At 43.2% G+C, this 21,497-nt stretch overlaps 5 protein-coding genes across 9 annotated transcripts; 1 reads left to right on the top strand and 4 right to left on the bottom strand.

Moving 5' to 3' along the window:
- Positions 1-2,543: 2,543 nt before the first annotated feature.
- Positions 2,544-4,223, bottom strand: LOC134017131 (guanylate-binding protein 1-like). Its single transcript, XM_062456481.1, has 4 exons — positions 4,090-4,223; positions 3,363-3,952; positions 3,084-3,186; positions 2,544-2,839 (listed from the first exon to the last, which is right to left on the bottom strand). The coding sequence occupies exons 1-4, from the start codon at positions 4,136-4,138 to the stop codon at positions 2,544-2,546; spliced, it is 1,038 nt and encodes a 345-aa protein (XP_062312465.1). The 5' UTR covers positions 4,139-4,223.
- Positions 4,224-6,758: 2,535 nt separating this feature from the next.
- On the bottom strand, positions 6,759-9,522 carry LOC134017126 (mucin-2-like). The gene is made up of 3 exons (XM_062456472.1): positions 9,384-9,522; positions 9,000-9,236; positions 6,759-8,595 (listed from the first exon to the last, which is right to left on the bottom strand). Exons 1-3 carry the CDS (start codon positions 9,392-9,394, stop codon positions 7,404-7,406), a joined length of 1,440 nt encoding a protein of 479 aa, XP_062312456.1. The 5' UTR covers positions 9,395-9,522; the 3' UTR covers positions 6,759-7,403.
- A 1,438-nt stretch (positions 9,523-10,960) lies between these two features.
- gdf3 (growth differentiation factor 3) lies at positions 10,961-12,867 on the top strand. Its single transcript, XM_062456480.1, has 2 exons — positions 10,961-11,429; positions 11,662-12,867. The coding sequence occupies exons 1-2, from the start codon at positions 11,159-11,161 to the stop codon at positions 12,513-12,515; spliced, it is 1,125 nt and encodes a 374-aa protein (XP_062312464.1). The 5' UTR covers positions 10,961-11,158; the 3' UTR covers positions 12,516-12,867.
- A 50-nt stretch (positions 12,868-12,917) lies between these two features.
- LOC134017133 (tumor necrosis factor receptor superfamily member 14-like) lies at positions 12,918-16,595 on the bottom strand. Of its 2 annotated transcripts, none has more exons than XM_062456485.1 (7): positions 15,980-16,595; positions 15,005-15,048; positions 14,701-14,794; positions 14,114-14,239; positions 13,883-14,038; positions 13,661-13,748; positions 12,918-13,567 (listed from the first exon to the last, which is right to left on the bottom strand). In XM_062456485.1, the coding sequence occupies exons 2-7, from the start codon at positions 15,026-15,028 to the stop codon at positions 13,240-13,242; spliced, it is 816 nt and encodes a 271-aa protein (XP_062312469.1). In that variant the 5' UTR covers positions 15,029-15,048; positions 15,980-16,595; the 3' UTR covers positions 12,918-13,239. The 2 variants fall into 2 exon arrangements, with proteins under 2 accessions (XP_062312469.1, XP_062312468.1); XM_062456484.1 differs by lacking the exon at positions 15,980-16,595 and adding an exon at positions 15,364-15,841.
- An 876-nt stretch (positions 16,596-17,471) lies between these two features.
- On the bottom strand, positions 17,472-21,317 carry LOC134017129 (butyrophilin subfamily 3 member A1-like). 4 transcript variants are annotated; one of them, XM_062456477.1, is made up of 11 exons: positions 21,162-21,317; positions 20,913-21,010; positions 20,255-20,293; positions 20,071-20,157; positions 19,848-19,964; positions 19,366-19,482; positions 19,133-19,270; positions 18,972-19,023; positions 18,851-18,877; positions 18,737-18,763; positions 17,472-18,551 (listed from the first exon to the last, which is right to left on the bottom strand). In XM_062456477.1, exons 1-11 carry the CDS (start codon positions 21,178-21,180, stop codon positions 18,019-18,021), a joined length of 1,254 nt encoding a protein of 417 aa, XP_062312461.1. In that variant the 5' UTR covers positions 21,181-21,317; the 3' UTR covers positions 17,472-18,018. The 4 variants fall into 4 exon arrangements, with proteins under 4 accessions (XP_062312461.1, XP_062312460.1, XP_062312463.1 ...); XM_062456476.1 differs by having other exon boundaries at positions 20,913-21,034; positions 21,162-21,288; XM_062456479.1 differs by lacking the exon at positions 20,255-20,293.
- Positions 21,318-21,497: the final 180 nt, after the last annotated feature.

Raw genomic sequence — 21,497 nt, 5'->3', positions numbered from 1 at the left:
GGTCATTTGAGTTTGTGTCATCATGAAATATTGCGTAATTACAGAGACTCTGCTTACAGTTGGTTTAGTTGAGGCTGTTTTTGTACCCAGTGGGCAGTACACAGTTGCAGGGATTCTAGCTGAATTTACTTTTAAATCTTAATTTTGGTGTCCATTGCTGACGTTTTTTTTTCAGTGTAGCAGAAATACTCTGGGAGAGCCTGAAGTATAACTGAATCCTTTTCATCAGTAGAACACAAATATACTGTATGCATGAAAACATTTCCTCTTTTCAGTTGGCAGTAGTTAAAAATGACAAGAAAAACTGTAGAAATTCACAAAACGTTCAGATTGAAATGATAATGGCCGGGTTTCCCAGATTCGTTAAGAGCTTCTTAACGTGTGTTTAAGAGTGTTAGAATGCCTTCCTTCAAATGACTCTAGTATAGCAGAGACTCTCTCTCTCTCTATCTCTCTCTCTCTCTATATATATATATATATATACATATATATATATGATGGGGATCATCTCTAGTCCTCCTCTTCTGAGGAGACAGAGCAGCAGGTGAAGAGCTTCCTCATTCGACGGAGGAATCCTCTCCCCCCATCCTCCTGTTCTACACTGAGGAAGAAAACATACATTAGCACTGCATCTGCATGGTCTCCACACACTGTGGAGTTTCACACTGCATGTACCTTCCTGTTGTCATGTACCTTTCTGCCAAACAGAGAGACGACATTCCTTCATCTCTCTAAGGATCACTGTTAGATGATTTTCTGTCAGAAGAGGGGCCAAGGAAAGCACCACAATGAAAAGAGTTGACTTTGTTTATTAAGTCGAGCTGCTCGGATCACGTCACCACGACAGGCAGAGTGGATCACTACTACTGTTTCCACGGACACAAGTTCCACGGACAGTGTCCCTCTCTCTCTCCCCCTCTCTCTCATACACACACAAACACTCATTAACAACAATCACAGATATACACAAATATGCACAGACATCTATTTTGGAACTCCTGAGAGAAAGAAAAAGCATTTATTACTTGATGATGAAGCATTCTTCTCCAGAGAGCCACTCGGTGATGTCCTTCAGAGTAACAGAGGATGAAACCACTCCCTGCTCCAGGAAGGACATGAATCGCCTCATGGTTGTTTTCTGGGAGATAGTTGTGTCAATGTCTACGCCAATCATCATAGATATAATGCCACTATATCAAGCACAGTGATACAGTTGCATTTGGTTTTTGGTTTAATACCACAATCTTACCTCATCCAGACATTAAAAAGCTGTACAGTTCCATGAACTTCACAGGAGCATCTGGATTAATGGTGGGAAGATCCCAATTCATGGCTGTAGATAGATGTATACTTTATTAATCCCGTGGGGAAATTCAGGAAGTTCATGTATAGTTCTGTGTGGACGGATTAACAAAAAAATAAAGACTACAGGGAGACAGATTTGCGTTCAGGTTTGGATATATTATGTTTTTAGATTATATCTAATAATTTGTTTATAAATATACAGTTTTTGAGGATAGAAACAACCCACTACGGGAGACTGGTCTCCTGTTGAGACTCCAAACATCATGAATATACAGTTTTTACTAAGTACATTATTTTGTACATACTGTGGGCTATAACTTTATTGTAGACGTAAATTTTCCTTGCAGTAAACAACAAATTTGTAGGTTTGTCTTTTCTTGTTTCGGTAATTGTAATTGTAAAGCCCCAATGCTTGTCGTTGTGTCAATGATTTCTGCTCTGTTTGGTCAAATTCATGGCAACTTTAGAATGGAACGTTCAACATTGTGATTCATTTGTTGTGACAATGGTTTAGAATTCCATCAAACTTGATTGATCTTCTTAGGATTGTCATGGATACAAATAAATAAATAAATAAATAAAACGTTTTAGCACCCTAAAAGGTCAATATTTTCTTGAGTTCATGTTAAAAGACACAATAGTTACCAATAAATATATTTTGTAATTGTTATTAAAAAATATGCATGTCACAATTATTGGTATTCCAAGAAACATTCAAAAACAAAATGGAAATTATGTGAATTTGCGTCAAGATATTACTGCAACTCAAACATAGGTAAAGACAATGAAGAAATTACATTAAATGTGACAAAAGACTGTTGACATTTGTTGTCTTAAATCTGTAATGGATTCAAGTCTCATCTCCATGACGTTGCAGTAACAGACAGGCTAGCAGTCAGCAGCAGGCACGGGTGGTCTGTATACTTGAGGAGTCAGTTTAGCCAATTCACAAAGGCTACACATGTAAAACAGCACAAACAATGGGTGTACTTGCCTTATATTGGCAGATAATGTCTGGAACATCAACTGCAATCTTAACATTCTAACATTCATCTTAACTTACATTTATTTTGATTTTTCAGCTCTAGTTATTCGACAGAGACAGTGAAAGAATGACAGAGAGAGGAGGAAGAGAGAGCAGAGAAGACATGCAGGAGATGACCCTATGGTGCTGCCTCCTATATGGCTTTTAGGAAATAACACATTTTTTTTTCACCGCCTGAATGGGTTTCATAAACCTAGCCCTTCAGCCCGGATACCTCCTGTTTTAACCCTGTTATTTCCATCCCCATTGCGTCAGCCTTCTCCTTGTGACCCTTCTCTAGAAGATCCCTCTGCTGCCTCAGCTTACATTCTAAAGCCATGTTGAACTCCTTCTGCTGTTGGCTAAACTCCTCATTCATTTTCTGCTCCATCTTCTTCATCTTCTCCTCCTGGCTCCTGCGATCGTCCTCCATTTTGAGCTCCATCTCTTCATATTTCTTCTCTGTAGCTTTCTTCTCCTGCTCCAGCAAAGCAGCTTTCTCCTTCTCCTCTGGTGGAATCCAGAAAGAAAACATTTACGTTGACCATCGCAGTTAAAGTAAGCTAAAGAACACAGCATAAAAGCAAAACTGTAAAATGATACGCTGAAACATTCATTTTGCTCACATCATTCCTGATGAACATCTCATTGGATGACAGTTCCTATGCAGGCTAGTTTCAGATTGAGAATTAAACTTTGGTTTGGTTTGGAAACTTCCTTGTTGTGGCCCCAAACTCAGCGGCAAAGGTCTTACCATGGATCCTCTTCTCGCTGTCAGTAAGTTTCTGGTCAGCTTGTAAGATGGAGTTGGACTCAACACTCTTCTCCTTCAGGAACCGCTCCAGAACCTCCTCAGCCTGCAGAGACCAGACATGAGCAAGCTGCTTTAACGATCATTTAAAAATCTGAATAAATATTGTGGTACAGTCCCATGATAAACGGTGATAAGCTCAAGTTCCTATGAAGCATATCACAAAGGAGAGTTTAAGGTATCGCTTTTTCATATTTTCCACACAGGGATTCACATTCTTACCTGGATTCCTTTGTTAGGTGTGGAACGATACTGTGCCACCAAATTGTCGTGGAGATCACAGTAAAGCTCGTAGCCACCTGGTTTGGCAAAGAACCCGTCCTGGATCTTCTGTGAGACCGGAGCGGAGAGATCCCTCAGCAGATCCTGACACTTCTTCTCTGAGGCTTCCCCATTTTGGGTCAGAAGTTCCTCGTAGTGCTTCGTAATACCATTCTGGAAGAGGTCAGACAAGAACAAAACAACCACAACTAAAGTACACACATTGTATTGTAGTTTATCTAAGCAATAATCATTTTGCATTGCTCTTACGTGCAGGATTTCCCTGAAATCCCCATTTTCGTCTTTAAAGGAACGGTTCATGAACTCTTGGGTGGCCTGCTGGTCAGCACGTTGGTGTTGATCTGACATCTGGTCCATGTCCACTGGGAACCGGGTCTTCAGCGGCTCCATGCAGCTCTGGTACAGCTTCAGCCCCTCCTCCACCGCTGCCTGGTTCTCTATCTGGGCCATGGCCAGCACCACGTTCTCCAGACAGGGAACTTTTCCCTGGGAGATGGTCTCCACATACATCTTGACCAAGTGGCCAAGCACTGCAAGCATTGACCGATATTTCAGACTGACATATTCTTGAATGTGTATTGCATTAATTGTCTTAGAGTAGCTCAACTGATTGAATTTTCTATTGACTATGTATGTTGTGCTGTAGTAGCTAGCTTATCTGACTTACTTCTACCAGTAACTTCTACACCCCCTTTGACAGTTTTCACGCGGCTCATCTGGAAAATGTAGTTGCAGAAAGTGTCTGCGGTCTCCCTGAAGCCTTGGCAGAGCTCCTTCTCATCTATGGACTCCAGTCAGGACATGTTTGCAGAGGAAGTAGGGATCGGGAACACGAAGCACTTGCGTGTGGGGAAGTAGTTGCGGATGCACTCCCGTGGGAGGTTGTAGTTCATGATCTTCGTATTTGTGGCCGTACCTGTGATAAGTATACAACATGTTAACTTTCATAACTTTACAGCCCTGCAAAAGTAACTTAACAAAACAATATTTTTTTTAATCAATAATAAAAAGGTAGTACTTCATTATCTGTATTCAGATTTCAATTAAGCTTTATCTCAGCTTTCCAGGAACTGTTTTGTTGAAGGTGGCTTTTTGCCTTGAGTTCTCTCTTAAGTTTTAACAACAATAATATGCCCTATATCCCCTCCACCCGTAATGATTTGTTGTTTTCTCTGTACATAGACTTTCAACATTCACATGACCAGATCCCAAGCAGGCCTATGATCTGGTGAGGTCTGGTGAGGTCAAACCACAGACGTAAATCATAGCTCTGATTAATATACTGTTGCTTGCAGTGTGCATACAGTAGAGGCATACTATCTCATTATAACATTGCATCTTGAACTTTTGCTCAACTGTTACTCTGTAATGTCTGTAGTTTGCAGGTAGTTCAGCTGATTGTATGTTCTGCTGAGCTGAAGGTTGTGGGTCATAATAGCCCCCCAACATAAAACATAAACAGAGCATCTTAAATTGTATTGGGACGCACGCATACAGACAGACAGACATACAGGAAGAACTCTGCCTTAAAGCAACTTACTTTAAGTTGCTTTGGATAAGAGTGTCTGCTAAAAATGACTGAATGTAAACTACAAATAACTAATGTTAGGGAAATCAGGGAAAACTGTTACACGTTTCTGGATTTTTACATTTTTATTTAAAAATAGTTAATGTTATATGGGGTATGTAAAGTCCACTGTGAAATTGCACTACTCATCTACTGGGTTATCTTTAAACCTCATAGACTGTACAACTGTACAGCCCTTTTATTTAAGTAACTATTTATTTTTACTTTATTAGATTTCGTCTTATTGTAAATGTTAAATTTGTATTTTCATGCCTTTATTTACAGTACTTGTTTTTATATTTATTTACATGTTTACTTTACTATGTTTATTGTTATGCAACAACCTACCAAAGCAAATTCCAAATTTATCAACAAACCAGATGCTGATTCTAATTACTTGTAAAAATGGCTAAATAAATACATTTGCTTTTATTTGGCTAACTTGTATTTTCCTATCAGTCTTTTGCACTTTTGTACAAGGTCTTTGTCTGTTTTTGCACTGTATGTTAAATATGTAAATTGTAAGTCAACTGGATTGATCAGGAGTATGTAATACATATAATAAATAGGTGTTTATATTGAAATGGATTTAGTTTGATTTGTTGTTTGATTTGTTGTTTTCTCTGTACATAGACTTTTAACATTCACATGACCAGATCCCAAGCAGGCCTATGATCTGGTGAGGTCTGGTGAGGTCAAACCACAGACGTAAATCATAGCTCTGATTAATATACTGTTGCTTGCAGTGTGCATACAGTAGAGGCATACTATCTCATTATAACATTGCATCTTGAACTTTTGCTCAACTGTTACTCTGTAATGTCTGTAGTTTGCAGGTAGTTCAGCTGATTGTATGTTCTGCTGAGCTGAAGGTTGTGGGTCATAATAGCCCCCCAACATAAAACATAAACAGAGCATCTTAAATTGTATTGGGACGCACGCATACAGACAGACAGACATACAGGAAGAACTCCAGTTTCAGAAATCTCACTTACAAATGGAAATTCACCAACTAAGTAACAATTATCCCACTGCACTTATTGAAGTCAATTTATTTTGAGAAAAATAAATCTGTCACAAAGAAATAATTTTTTTTGTGAAACCAAACCATTGTTCTATAGTACTTTCAAAGCATATTACGGCCCTATTTTGCTTGGTTGCGCCGAAGGCAAGCACACCACAATTATACAGCTCCTCATGGTTGTACTTTGTGGGTGGATATATTTTATATATACTGTGTGTATATATATTGTGGTATCATGAGAGGCTAGGCCACTGTGCGGGGTGTAGGGCAGTGCTTAAAAACCGGACAGAGCAGGCAAAAGTGGGTTCAAAAGAAGGAATCCTGTTTATTTACCAACAAAATAACTTTGCAAAACAAAAGTTATGTTGAACACAAAAACTTGCTCCTCGGATTGGATCCTACCAGATATCTTCAACTCAAAGTTCTTCTGGCGTTGACCTCTCTTTGCAGAGTGCACCTGGTGGCGTGGTGCCTTCTGGGAGGTGTAGTCCCCTCGGCAGCCATCTTGGGCCCGGGTAGCCACGCCCCTCCACCACACGTCCTCTCCTGATGCCACAGTATATACAGTACCAGTCAAAAGTTTGGACACATTTTTTGACTGGTACTGTATATATTCAAACAACAACCATGTTTTAAGGTTTATTAATTTGATGTTACTTCAACCCCCCCCCCCCCCCCCCATTCAAACCAAATATGCGCCCTTGCAGTTCCTGCACACAGTTCACCTGTGGATCACATGTAGGTTCAATGTGTTTTATTGTCATTTGTACATTTGTGACAAATTGTGACTGACAATTATGGGGTGAAGTCTGGAATGTATATAGAAATTAACCCATTCTGCAGATACATTCTGTGGGGAAAGCAATTCACTAAAACAAAAAAGACCAACTGAAATTGAAGGCTGATTCACTGTTCCAATCATATTTGCCCTGAGTCCAAGAGGAGGAAGGGTCCTACTACGAGAACCAGCCCATAACCTCCAGTAGACTACATGATCATTCTGTGGCCAGTGAAAAGACAATTACTCTCACATGCTTCACAAGATGTGAACTAATTAAAAAGTCTTAGGACGTGGTAAGCAATAGCTACCTGTAAGCATTCAGATTAGTAGGTAGGCCTACTTGCAGTTATACTTTCTTTTTACTGTGACCATCCACATTTATGGGGTAATTTTACTTTAAATATGAAGCATTCTGGAAGTAACAAGAAGTTTGGGTGTTTTAGGCTATAGGTGAAGCTAAATGAATGTGTTTTAAAGTGTTTAAAGTTGGAAACTACACAGGTATCCAAAATATACGAAATATCTTTTTAAACAAATGATATATGACAAAAATAGGAAAAGAGTATGGCTATGAGAATGATTAACGTTGTGTGTATTAGTGTATGTGTTTCACCCCCTGGCGTACTGTGTTCTGTGTTTGTGGGCCGTGTGTATTGATGGAGCAGCAGCCTGCTCGTCGTTCTGTGTGTAGGCCGGGTTAGGGATGGACACCAGGCTGATGAGGCGCGGGTTATCGAGGGTGTGTGTCGCCGGCTCCAGCTGTGTGTGTGTGCACATCACCGAGCCTCTCTGACACTGTCTATACAGACACACACTCAGCACCAGCGCGGTCAACAGCAGAGCGGCGCAGCCTCCCGCCAGCGCGTACGAGGCGATCTCGCCGCCGTCCAGCGGAGTCGACACGGCCACGCATCGCGTGTGCGACACCCTCGCGCCGTTCTGAGAGCTCACGCACACGTTGTACCCCCGTCCCGCCTCCAGCCCGAACACGCTCGTCTGCCGGGCCCAGGAGCTCACGCTGCTGTTGCTGCACACGCTTCCATCCTGCCGGAACACCCACACGCCGAACGCCGTCAGAGCTGAGGAGTGGGCGCACCATCTCACCCCGGCCTCCAGGGGGCGCACGTGGGTCACAGCCAGCGCCACCACGGGGTCCGCGGGGGAGTTGGCGGAGGGCAGGGTGTGGCCTGGGCACCTGCAGCTCCGCCCCCTGGCCCTCCTCACCTCTGGGCATGGCCTCTGCAGGTGCCTGCAGGGGTCGAAGTCACACATAGGCTCCTCCCCCTTGGGGGTGGGGCTTGGCTGTGGCAGGATTGTTTCCATGGGTGATGTTGCCTTAGGAGGGGTTGCCGTGGAAGCTGGGCCTGCCATGTGAGGGGTTGCCGTGGAAGCTGGGCCTGCCATGTGAGGGGTTGCCGTGGAAGCTGGGCCTGCCATGTGAGGGGTTGCCGTGGAAGCTGGGCCTGCCATGTGAGGGGTTGCCGTGGAAGCTGGGCCTGCCATGTGAGAGGTTGCCGTGGCAGCTGGGTGTGCCATGTGAGGGGTTGCCGTGGAAGCAGGGTATGCCATGTGAGGGGTTGCCGTTGGGTGTGTTGACAAGAAGGATGTTACCATGGCTAGTGTTGGCCTGGGTGATGAGACTATACGAGGAATGTTCCAGATGGTGATCTTCCCTGTGGTCCATGACCTAGTCTGGGGTGGGGAGGTGTATATCGGGATGGTGGTTCCACTTACAGACGTCGTCACTGGAGGTGTTGCAACAGAGCCAGTCTCTGCATGAGTGGAGAGCTCCACCAGCTGGCTGGAAGCAGAATTGTTAAACTTACAGAAGGGAATGTAGGTGGATCACCAGATAGGTATGTGCAGGCCCTTCGCTGCATGTCATCCCCTCTCTCTCTTCCTTACATTTCCTGTCACTCTACAAAGTCAATTAGAAAAAAAATAAAAGTCTACAATGCCCTGCAAAAAAAACATCTTAAAAATAATGTAACAGATGGTTTTAGTTGGGGAAACCTTGATTCTCTACATGGAAACCCATACATCTAGCATTACACACACAAACAGTTCTCAGAGATCAGGAGAATATCTGAACACAGCTTGACTACTCATCTACTGGGTTATTTTAAACAGCCTTTGCTACACGTAACACCAAGAGTCCTTCCTGAAATGATCCTGTAGTTGTAATCGAACTGGAGAGGAGCTCACCTGTCTGTTGGACTGGCCCTGGCTGTCTGTCCTGTGCTCCTGGTCTGGTCTGGAGAACCCGTGGTGTGTGAGGAGCCTGTGGAAGGTGTGGTAGGAGGGTTTGTGGAAGGTGTGGTGGCAGGGTTTGTGGAAGGTGTGGTGGCAGGGTTTGTGGTGAGTTCATCTCTGTCGCCCGGTAAGGTCCAGACACGCGTTGTGAAGGCACAACTACAAGCCAGCCAAAAGGTCACCTTCCAACTGGCCAAGACAGAATCACAAACACTGGGTTAAGTTCCAAACCGAACTGTCAGTATAATTGAATTTATATTGATTTATCGATTTTATTAATATTTTACCTTAAACTGAATTTGTTCACACAAACACAATCGCAAAGTACATACTCACCAGAAAGCCATGCGTCCTTGAGGCAGTTCTAGGTTTAAGAAAGTGATGTTCGGATGTGTTAAATCTCTGAGCTGTGCTTCAGCTAGGAGCTCGCTGCCGCTCCGGTGTTTTCTAGAAGGACGGAAGAGGAGTGGAGGGATTACCAGTTTCTGCAGAGAAAAAACTGAGAAGTATGACTTAATCATATCCTTACCCCCACTCCCATCTCTCCCACACACTCACACACACAGACACACACACACACACACACACAGGCATTAGGGGAGACCCAGATTGGTTGGCAACAGGGTTTGGTTGGCAAACAGCTTTTTTGGTCCTTTTTAATTGTAACATCAAAATGTTTGCTTTCTGCATCTGCACTCGTCTATTATGTTCAAACATCTGAAAGTCCCAAACTTTTTTGGTGAGGGTAACTTTTCACTTTTAGAGTATCATAAGTAAAAAAGTGGTCTGTGGACTAAATGTATTATAAAACAGTGTCAGATAAAGATATTGGAAATGTTTTATGTGTAGTTAATAGACATAGGAATCAGTTACATTTTTATTTAAAATTGAAAGTCTGTAATAAGTGATGGTAGCTGGCTAACATCATTTCATCACAAAGTTGGGTTAAACTTGAGTGGGTGATTTTGAAGATATAGGCATTTAATAAAAAAGTGGTAAGACATGTATTATACGTGTGATGGGGGAGGGGGGCTACTAGGAGGGATACTGTTAGGCTCTTGTTGTGGTTACTGTCCCTTTAAATGTTGTCTAATCAGAACATTGTTGTCAACATTCCGGTCTTCATTCTTATTGCCTAATCCTGAGGATTAGGGTTAGGGTTAAAATATATATTCCTTCTAATGAATTGCATAAAACATATTATTCAATGATTAATTGCTTAAAATGTACTATTAAATGTTCAAATTGTTCATTTCATTTTGAGTAACTATGGGATTTTAACATTGTGCCAACCAACCCCAGTCTCCCCCACACCAGTCTGTTTCTTTAAAAAAAGTTATGGTTTCGGTCTGGTGTGTGTTCGTGTGCATGTGTGTGTAGGTGTGTGTACATGCATAAAGCTCAATGATAGATTGGTACACACTTTGAAAGTTGTTGCTTAGAAACCTTGGGTCGTGGGGCGGTTGCTGTACCAGGCTCGCATTGCCACAGATACTGATGCCTTCGACATCCCAGAATTCTCCTGCATAGCTAAGTGACAGATAACACTGATAAGAACTAAGATACACACACACACACCTCTCCTTCTCTCTCCATCTCTCTCTCTCTCTCTCTCTCTCTCTCTCTCTCACACACACACACACACACACACACACACACACACACACACACACACACACACACAACATAAAGACAGTGGTCTTATCTTTTGGAATGTTTATTTGGCTGATTATTACTACAGAATAATTACATACTATATCACAATTAGGAATGAATTGAACATTTGTGATTCATTTAAGAATATTATAAAGGTTTTATCGGTGAAAACTTGAGTCGACTTTTCTAAATTCTTTGGCGTCTAGATCGCACAGCATAAACGTTGTCTTGCACGCTGTGCTTATCGGTGCCCGTAGCTCATTAACATAGTTCTCCTCGCACCTGAGTGCCAGGCCAGCCTGCTAGGCGCGCACTGGCGCGTCAATCAAGAGCGTCCGGTGATCAATCAAGTGGGCTGGAGGGGACATGTCGAGCCATCCTCAAAGGGACCAAGATACACGCCGATACTGTAGATTTGTGGTAGATGGTGGAGGGACGATACACGCAGCCGAAATATGTTGTTGGTTTTATTTATTTTGTCAATGAGCGCGACTGGCTCATCAAATGTGGAAGAAATTAAGACTCAAGAACGCTTGTTTTTAAACTCGTTGGGCCTCTCCGTTCGACCTAGACCTTCCGAGCACCGCCAGGTTCCGTCGGTGTTGTGGAGAATGTTCCAGAGGAGTAGCGGTAAAGACAACGAGTTCCTTTTAACCGAGAACGACCCTTGCGTAGTGTCAGAGTATGGAGTACGCGGGAACATAGTTCGGTTTGTCCAAGACCAAGGTGAGGTTTGGAAGTGTTTGGAACCTTTTTATGACTTTCACTCACTTTTATTTAGTTTTATTGTGCTCGGTGATATTGATGTGCTGTTTCCTGATTGAATTATAAATACATTTCAATAATACTCGAACAGTATCAAGGGACATTTTATTGTCCGTTTTAGTTGATGACAGCAAGGTTCAATATGAGTTAAGAAATTCCTAATTCCTTCCTTGTTTTGAATTCCCTCTTGCAGGCAGAGTGGTGTCTAGGTGGAGTGACGGCTGTCCTGGCTGCTTGGAGAAGCACGTGTTCTTCAACATGTCCATCCTCCAGCCCGTGGAGCAGCTCTCCCTGGCTCAGCTGGAACTCAAGTTCCACTGGGACATATCTGGTTCTCCGAGGTTCCTCCTGGGCCCCAAGGCCCTCAGCGTGTCCCTGTATCATGTTCTCCGTTCCACCCTGAAGGGCGCGAACCACCAGGCCAACCGCATACTCCTTCTGTCCCAGTCGATCAGGCTGCATCCTCAGCCCGGCTGGCTCAAACTGGACCTCACAGCCTTGGCGGAGATCTGGCGCCAACCGGGTCGCAACTACGGCCTGGTGCTGGAACTGCAGCCCTACACCTTGGATCTCCCGGACGCCGCCCACGACCAGGCAGGCAACGCTCTTCCCCTGGGGCCGGACGCCACCCTCCCGGAGCTCCAGGCCTCCCTGGTGTCGGTGTCCCTCAACCCGCTCCAGTGCCACTCCCGGAGGAAGAGGAGCGCCGTGTACCTCCCTGTGACGCCCAGCACCGTGTGCCGGCCTCGCCGCCTCTACATCGACTTCAGGGACGTGGGCTGGCAGGACTGGATCATCGCCCCGCAGGGCTACCTGGCCAACTACTGCCACGGGGAGTGCCCGTTCCCCCTCAGCGAGAGCCTGAACGGCACCAACCACGCCATCCTGCAGACGCTGGTGCACTCCCTGGAGCCCCACAGCACCCCCCAGCCCTGCTGCGTGCCAATCCGCCTGTCCCCCGTCTCCATGCTCTACTACGACAACAACGACAACGTGGTGCTCAGACACTACCAGGACATGGTGGTGGACGAGTGTGGCTGCCGCTGAGACGGCCTCGTTCCAAACCCAGGCCTGGGCCCCGTTCCAAACCCACCCAGGCCTGGGCCCCGTTCCAAACCCACCCAGGCCTCGGCCCCGTTCCAAACCCAGGCCTCGGCCCCGTTCCAAACCCAGGCCTCGGCCCCGTTCCAAACCCAGGCCTCGGCCCAGTTCCAAACCCACCCAGGCCTCGGCCCAGTTCCAAACCCACCCAGGCCTCGGCCCCGTTCCAAACCCACCCAGGCCTCGGCCCCGTTCCAAACCCGCCCCGGCCCCTGTGGCTCCATGGCCCTGCGGTGTCTGGGAGAGGGTGGGCGATTTGGGGTTTGGAATCGGACCGAGACTCATGTTGCGGTTAGGTCATTAAGTGATTTCTAATTTCTGTGAAGTCATTGATTTTAAAGAAATGTTTCAAATGTCTTGTATGCCATGCTGTGTAAATGTGTTTATTATAATAAAAGGGTTAAATACAACAAATACAATTAGTCTACAGTGATGAACCCAATGCACCCAATAATTATAATCACGCTATAATAAGGCATTATCAAACAAATCCCACACCTGATCAAACCTGTTATGTTCAACCAGACTATGAGCCTCAAACATGCTGCTGCCCTCCTCTGGACAACATTAGTTATCACATTTTGAATTTATTCGAAAGCTTTGAAAGTTTACTGGGATCCCCATTAGTTAGCGGTAGGGCCATTACCATCAAGTCCTTCATTTACTTAATTTACCAGATATACCTTTTAACAAAGCAACCGACTCCACAAATTATTCCAAAATTGACCACATTGGCTTCAACAATCAAATTTATAAAGGCTCCCACAATGTATCCAATAATGCATGCTGTAAGTAGTGTTATGATGAGTTTCATTCTAATGGATCCATAAATGTATGTCTCAATCAATCTATGATAGACACCCATAGTGACTCCAAAAATTGCTCCAAAAAGGACTGCAGCAATTACATTAACAATGACTCCAGACTTCAATGTTTCACAAGTAGTATCTGATGAATGGTTACCAGGACTGAGTAGAACCATGTCCAGTGATTCACACCTGCAAGTGTAATGAGTAATAACAAATCATTCTGGGCTGAGTTTTACATTCTGCAGGTAACGTACAGTATTTGGCGGTACATGTGCATCTTACTTTGTGTGTGGTTTGCAGAATGTCCATGATCCAGTGGAAAAAGTATCACCAGTACAGTCTGAACATTCAGTGTCTTTGGATGATGTTGCTGCATAAACACGTGGAGACACCTTGTTTAGTTGGCACATGTAGATGTTACACTCCAGTGAGAAAAGATAGACAAAAGATAGATGAGCTGTAGAAGAATGTGTCATGATTATTACAGGGGACTAAGAGACAAACCTTGCCGACTGATGTATTGTCCAGGTTTACATCTGCTGTGTTCCTGGGCAACTTTACATCCTTGGTTAGATGGTAATTTACAAAAGTATCCCTGAAGTGGTTCACACACAGCATCTGATGTGGATGTGCAACCCTGCTTTACCTTCATACCGGTACCTGTGAGAAAACACATGACTATTAACATCAGGAAGAGCTCACCTCAGCTACATGGAAACTGGTAAAAGCAGTTACCTGGATCACAGGTTGTACATGGAAAGCAGCTTGAGTGACCATTAGGCTGGTCAAGGTACGTCGGGCCAGCACAAGGAATGCATTGAGTGGTTGTGAATTCAGTGCAATGTTCATGGACACGGTTTCCTGGGGAATACAATATCATTATGTTATTTAACGGACGTTATTCACCTTACATACAGAAAGATGTGTGGAAGAATGTCCCAGTGGAGATGGACAGAATTATGTGACTATCCATTTAGATTCTGTATTTATTAATATTAGACAACCAGCTGACTGGAGAGAGAATTTAGCACCTCAACATAAAAATGTCCAGTTCAGACATACAGCTGTACTAGGCATGAAGGTCACAGGACAGAATTTATAGTACAAAGGGGAAAAACAAAAGCCAACAAGTGTTTGCTATTTAATCAGGTGGATCCTACATCATACACCTGTGACTGTCATCAGAACACAGAAGGTTACAGTAGGAACACAGATATATGAATGAGGATGAAAAAACATTTGAACATATGACAAGGCAATAGCTAATCTACTGTGATTAACATGAGCACATAGGAAATCCTGGTTCTTCCACCGGTACTCACCAGGGGGACACATGGGACAGCACTTCTCTCTTCTCAGGTACTCTGCTGGGCCACACCCAGTACAGAGTCCAGTGTGGAGAAACAGGAAGAGTATCTACAAATATTGGAAACAAGAGAAGTGGCATTAGTATGTTTATAAAACTAGCACTGCTGTTGTGACATGGCATGTTACATAAAGCACTAGATAAATTAGACATAAGTTTGGTATAATTTGTCCTAATAAAATGTATGTTGTGTTTCAAGGATTTGAAGCTACAATGCTAAATGGAGAGCTACTGTCTCTCTGACTGAAGATGCTATTCACCTGAAAATGAAAGTGGTTCTCCATTGATCCGGAAACGTAAACATCTGAAAAATGACACATTAAATCCAAGTTTGTATTTATTCAGACCTTAAACATCAAACAGAAAAAGTTATGAAATCTCATTGCTTGCATATAATTAGTCAAATACACAATTTTGGAGCATCAGAATATGAAGGACATTTTAGGAACAAGTTCAGACAGTTGTTACACAAACACGTATGAAACACACATCCACACGTGAAACGTTCACATAGACACATATGAAACGCATGACATGTTCATACAACTAACATGAAACAGGCGTATTCATACATATGAAATATGTATGTAAGATACAGGTGGAACGGACTCACACTTACATAAAGCATATGAAACGCTTCTGTTCATCTGTAGGAACATTTCATAAGTATGTGAGTATGTGTGTGTGTGTGTGTGTGTGTGTGAATCTGTCAAATCTAAAGCTGTTGACAGTCTGTTTATTGAACACAATATTTGCTCAGCAGTGAGATACGTAGTTGATGATACAGAGAATTATTATTAAGTATTAACTATTAAATATCCTAAGTTAGCTTAGTAATCACATCTGAAAGTAAAACTATCAAGTTGCCACAGACGTATGCTGTGTTACGGTTGGTTCCATGAGACAAAAACAGATACCATGATCGTCCAAGATTGCAAAGTAACAATGCCATGTGAAGGAATGTAGTCAGACCAATAATACCCACCTTTTTGTAACCATTTAATGACAAAATATTTACATTTGGACTAATCAAGTAATGAATCAGTTAAAAGAAGCCTTTCATCAGTACATCCTCTCTTTTCCACTACATTCCCTTCATCACTGGTTAAGAGGAGGGGAGCAGGGAGAGGAGCAAACTGAAAGCTACATCAAAACAAGATCTCCTTGATGAAAAAGAGAATTATATCTTATTTGCCATAAAGCGCAAATGTGAATCTTATCAAACTTAATCTTACCAGCTGTTTAAGAAGCTGAAGATGTTGCAAAAACCCAGAAAAGGTTTGAGGTTTCAGCAGAGCTTGGTTCTTGGTTCAGTCTGAACTGACAGAGCTTTTGGTTGCAGTTCTCTTCAAACAATACCAACTTGTTTTCTTCACCCTATGATAAAACAACAATCCCTCCCACCGAACTTGAACGTGTAGACGCGTCAGTGTCTGGCCGTACACGCTATCCCTGACTGGACTGAGATCAAGCGTTACAACTCCTCACTGTGAGCGTCTCTGAGACATCCTAGCATTCCCCCACCTCTACAGGGATAACTGTTGTTGATGTGACTGCAGAATAATTACATATCACAATTTTGAATACTTGAACATTTGTGATTCAATCAAGAATATAAGGTTTTATCGGTGAATAGTCGACTATTCTAAATTCTTTGTTGTCCATGTCGTACAGCATAAATGTTGTCTGAGCACTTAGTTCCCAGTTCCAAACCCAGGCCATGGCCCCGTTCCAAACCCAGGCCTTGGCCCCGTTCCAAACCCAGGCCGTGGCCCTGTTCCAAACCCAGGCCTTGGCCCCGTTCCAAACCCAGGCCGTGGCCCTGTTCCAAACCCAGGCCATGGCCCCGTTCCAAACCCAGGCCTTGGCCCCGTTCCAAACCCAGGCCGTGGCCCCGTTCCAAACCCAGGCCGTGGCCCTGTTCCAAACCCAGGCCTTGGCCCCGTTCCAAACCCAGGCCGTGGCCCTGTTCCAAACCCAGGCCATGGCCCCGTTCCAAACCCAGGCCTTGGCCCTGTTCCAAACCCAGGCCTTGGCCCCTGTGGCTCCAGGGCCCTCCTGTCTGGCCCCCCAATCGTGGAATCAACTCCCCACCTCCATCAGGGACACTGCCTGTCTCCCCACCTTCAATAAAAGGCTCAAGACGCACTTGTTCCGGGAGTACAACAGCACTTAGGAATGCTTGGCTGGACCTGATGTTAGTTTCCTCCAGGATCACAATGACTCGTATTGAGAGACTTGTTGCTCTTGTTGGTTAGTTGTAACGGTTTCAAATTATTGTACTCGCTGTGAAATATTTTACTGTTGATTGTTTTTTCTTCATCCATGAAACAAGTGAAGTATTTGAGTAGTTGAATCATGCAATCAAACAAAGTTTTTTTAATAATTCAGAATTAAACATTTTAAATAGACTTCAGCAATTCACATAAATAATGTTATTTTGTTTAGTTGTTTGTTCAGAATCATGATCTCTAAATACATATGTGTATGTATCATTTTGTTCTATTTAAAGTCATGTATAGTTGGTAGGGCCCTAAAATGACCCAAGCCCAGGGGCCCCCACCGCCCTTAGTCTTCAATTTTTGTTAGTTAATTGCATTTTCTCCAATTGTCTGTTAATATGATATAAGATTTTTGAATCCTTGGGCCTATGCGGCCTCTTGGGCATATGTTGTTATATGCACTTACAAAATATAATATATTGACTCCTTCAGTATGTTGTTGTAATTTCTTTATTTGTTACCGTGATTACTCATATCCTCCGGCCCCTGACTTTGCCTCAGTTTCAAGAACCGGCCCCAGCTCCAAACTAATTGAAGAGCCCTGCTCTAGTCTATTACATGAGAACATATTTGATGTGCATGTTGTTTTGCAGTTTCTCCATTTCCCCTTCTGCCTTGTCATCTGACAGGTTTGTCTGCATTGTTAACATGGCAAGTGACTGGTGCTGTCAGTCATCATAACTATCTGCCTTGTGATTATCCTTCACTGCATTTATTAACAATCAGGGTGGTGACCTCAGTGGTTCCCAGAACCTACACCCAAGTTTCAGTCTATAAACAGAACAGAGATTAGGCCTATATACTGCCAATGTTTGAATAGTGACATGACCTTTTACTACAGTACAAAGTGTTCTGTTCACCAGGAGTGGAGCTACAATATGAGTTTGTTTACTTCTACAGATGGTTTCTCTTACACTCATGTTGAGGAAGTAGAGGGAAAGTGTAGAAATATGTGGTTTCCTGTCAGATGTGATAAAAGGGACATTACAATTTTACAGAATCTTTATCTCCCTGTCTGTCTCAATGGTGCCAAACACGGGGTAAATCTTCCCTGCGTCATCAAGGTCAGCATCAAAGGTGTAGATGTGACGTTTCTGCTGGGCATCATAGAAGGAGACCTGCCCCTCCTCCATATCCAGGAACACCCCTAACCTGCAGGGTGCAGACCGCTCCAGCTTAGTGACTGGTGAGGTCATGGCCATCAGCTGACCCAGCTGCAGACGGAGGGTCCAGTAACCAGCTGTTGTGTTGAGGTTAACAAATCCCTTTCGAGGAGCAGACTCTCTGACCACTCCTATCCTCCACTCATTCTTCCCTCTGACCTCCACCTCCCAGTAATGTCTGCCTGAGGTAAAGCCCTGTGCTCCCAGAACACACCACCACCCATCGTACTGACTAGGAGTCCTGCTGTATCCATCCCAGGGGTTGTGTTTACTCTCAATGATGGTGTCCATCTTCACTCTTTTCCTGTCCCTGGACACTTTGAGGCTTGGATTTGCTGTTTCTGGATCCAGTGTGATGTCATCTACAATGCAATGAAATAAAGTTAATATCAGTCTATTCATATTTTTAATACATAGCATAAATTGTCAGAGTTGCTTTGCATGTGTTGATGGCGAATGAGTAGGTAAAGAAACTATTAGCTGAAACTATTTGGCGTTATCTTGTGAAAGCTATCTCCAGTATGTATCTTCATTCTTGTTTTCTTACCTGATGCTTTAGAAATCCAGTCCCAAACTGTGAAAGACAAAAACTAAATTTAGATGTTTTTTTGTTTTTTTTTATGGCAGACAATGTTTTTTTAGACAAGAAAGGAGTACACACCTGAGTCAGGAATGTGATTCAGAGTCACTAAAATGGATAAAAACAACAATATTTATTTGGTTACACTTTAGATTTAGATAACACCAAATTCCTTCTAGATGTGTCACATTCTGAGACCTACCTCTGCTCCCAAACCTCTGCTTGGTTGTGAGCCACTGCTTGGAAATGGAGCCCTGAAAAAATGAAAACAAAACCACTGAATGTCAGCTTCATGCCACGACATGTCTTTAATCATCCTGAATGCCACAGTTGGGGAGTTTAGAGTTTGCATGAAGGCCTCACCTCATTTGTATGTTCCTGCAACAAACTCCAGATGAGGAAGTCCATGACAGGGAGCATGCTGGGAAGGGTTCCTCTCTTCCACAGTCTCTCCAGGTCCTGCAGCACTGAACACACATCCTCCCCCAGACACACCTTATCCTGCAGGGACACCAACATGGGATGAGACCAGGGAGATTCTCTACACTACAGTTTACTCTGCAACATGATGAACATGTGTGTGCTGCTCATTTCACCTGCTCCCTGGTGTTGAGGTTCCAGGCCCAGTCAGACAGCACCTTCCTGGCTTCCTTCAGTCTGAGTTCCTGATCTGGCATCTGATCATTTGTGGTTTGATTATGTTCCTCTTTCATCTGGGAATAAACCGAAGTTTCATCCAGGTCACAAGTTATGCAGCTGATATGGAACTTACAGTCAACACAGTCAACATAGTCTTGTAGTTGAATTAACATTGTCCTAGCAGTACTATATAATTTGAGATATCTTGAGCAAGCAAAATCAACTTAGAGGTATAGTGAGTTGGCATTATACACTTAGACACTTAGGTTAGAGTGTCTAAGTGGTTAGACAGTCTAACCTGTCTAACCACTTAGACAAGAGTAAGTTCCATATCAGCTGCATAACTTGTGACCTGGATGAAACTTTGGTTCATGTTAAGTTCTGGTAACTTAAGTGGTGTGTTTACAGTAAGGATGCTGGCACAAGGCCAGTGTCTAACCTGTTCTGGCAACAGTGAGTGCTTTACTTCGTCAGCCCAGTGCAGGATCCAGTCTTGTCTCTCCTCCATACTAGATCCATCTTCACAGGCTCTGGTCAGCAGTGATGAGTCTCTGATCTGTGTAGAACGACACAGGACCATTTAGGACTGTCTCGTGGTTTGGAAGACAGTTGATCTGATCTTGTCTCTAATCTCTGTCTTAAAACATTGTGAACTGACCTACCTGAAGAATCTTGTTAAGTTCATCTGATAGACCTCTGATGATAAGTTTAGATTCATCGAATGTTAAATCTTCTTTCTCCTGGTATCCCTGGGGGTAAACAGTCAGGGCTTTACAGTGTCTGCTGATTTATGAAAGGATATTTATTATGATATTCAAGGAAAATACATTTTCTTTTTGTCCTCACCAAAAACATGAGAACTTTTCTCTTGACACATTCCATCAACTGTTATATTGAAAATACAGAGACATGTTATATACAGAAGACATGTTATACACAGAAAAACATTCTACTGCTCATTCCAGTAAATGTTGATAACACTGTAGACCATTTGCTCAGCAGTGAGATTGTTGATGATAAAGCAAACTACTTGATTTGCCTAGGTAGCTTAGTAACCACACCTGAAAGTTAACCTATCGAGTTTAGCAGACATTTAGTCATTTAGCAGACGCTCTTATCCAGAGCGACTTACAGTAAGTACAGGGACATTCCCCCGAGGCAAGTAGGGTGAAGTGCCTTGCCCAAGGACACAACGTCATTTGGTTTGCATAGCCGGGAATCGAACTAGCAACCTTCTGATTACTAGGCAGATTCCCTAACCACTCAGCCAGGTGGCTAGAGTTGCCACAGAAGTATGCTGAACGGCTGGTCCCAGGAGACTAAAAACATAATTGCCTAAGATTGCACAGATAACAATGCTATGAGAAGGAATGTAGACCAATACTACCCAACCTTTTTTTTTGTAACTACTTGATGACAAAATATTTACATATGGACTAATCAAGTAATGAATCGGTTAAAACAGGCTTGTCATCAGTATATCCTCACTTTTATACTACATTACCTTCATCTGTGGTTTAGTAAAGGGCTGTGAACTACTGGTGGTTTCCTTGGTCTTTTTGAAGGGACTTCCAAAGCTGCCATAACTGCCACAAACCCTCTCTGGAACAAACACAAGCAAGGAAGCTGTGAGGGGAAGTAAATGTAATAGCGTAGAAAACTCTAAGCTACATCAAAACAAGATCCCCACATGTAAAATGATATCTTACTTGCCATAAAGCACAAATGTGAATTTTGTCAAATGCAATGTTACCAGCTGTTTGAGGAGCCATTCTCAGTCTGAAGATGTTACAAAAACCCAGAAAAAAGTTTCATGTTTCAGCAGAGCTTGGTTCTTGATTCGGTCTGAACTGACAGTTGGTTGCAGTTCTCTTCAAACAATACCAACTTGTTTTGATGGTAACAGCCCCGCCCACTATTCAAACTTATATAGTCTGCGTTCATGACAAACGGCAAATAGAAAAACCGAAACTGGGGTGTTCCATGATTCATGAGCAAAATTATGTGGCTGCTTAAATGAAGTTTTGGGACTTTCCTTATTTACTCAACCAAATATCAAGAGCATCGAATTCAAAATATTTAGGCAACT

This window comes from Osmerus eperlanus, chromosome 3, assembly GCF_963692335.1.
Source record: "Osmerus eperlanus chromosome 3, fOsmEpe2.1, whole genome shotgun sequence".
Lineage (NCBI taxonomy): Eukaryota > Metazoa > Chordata > Actinopteri > Osmeriformes > Osmeridae > Osmerus > Osmerus eperlanus.
The sequence above is the reverse complement of the archived record's forward strand: the minus strand, read 5'-3'. Positions and strand labels throughout refer to the sequence as shown.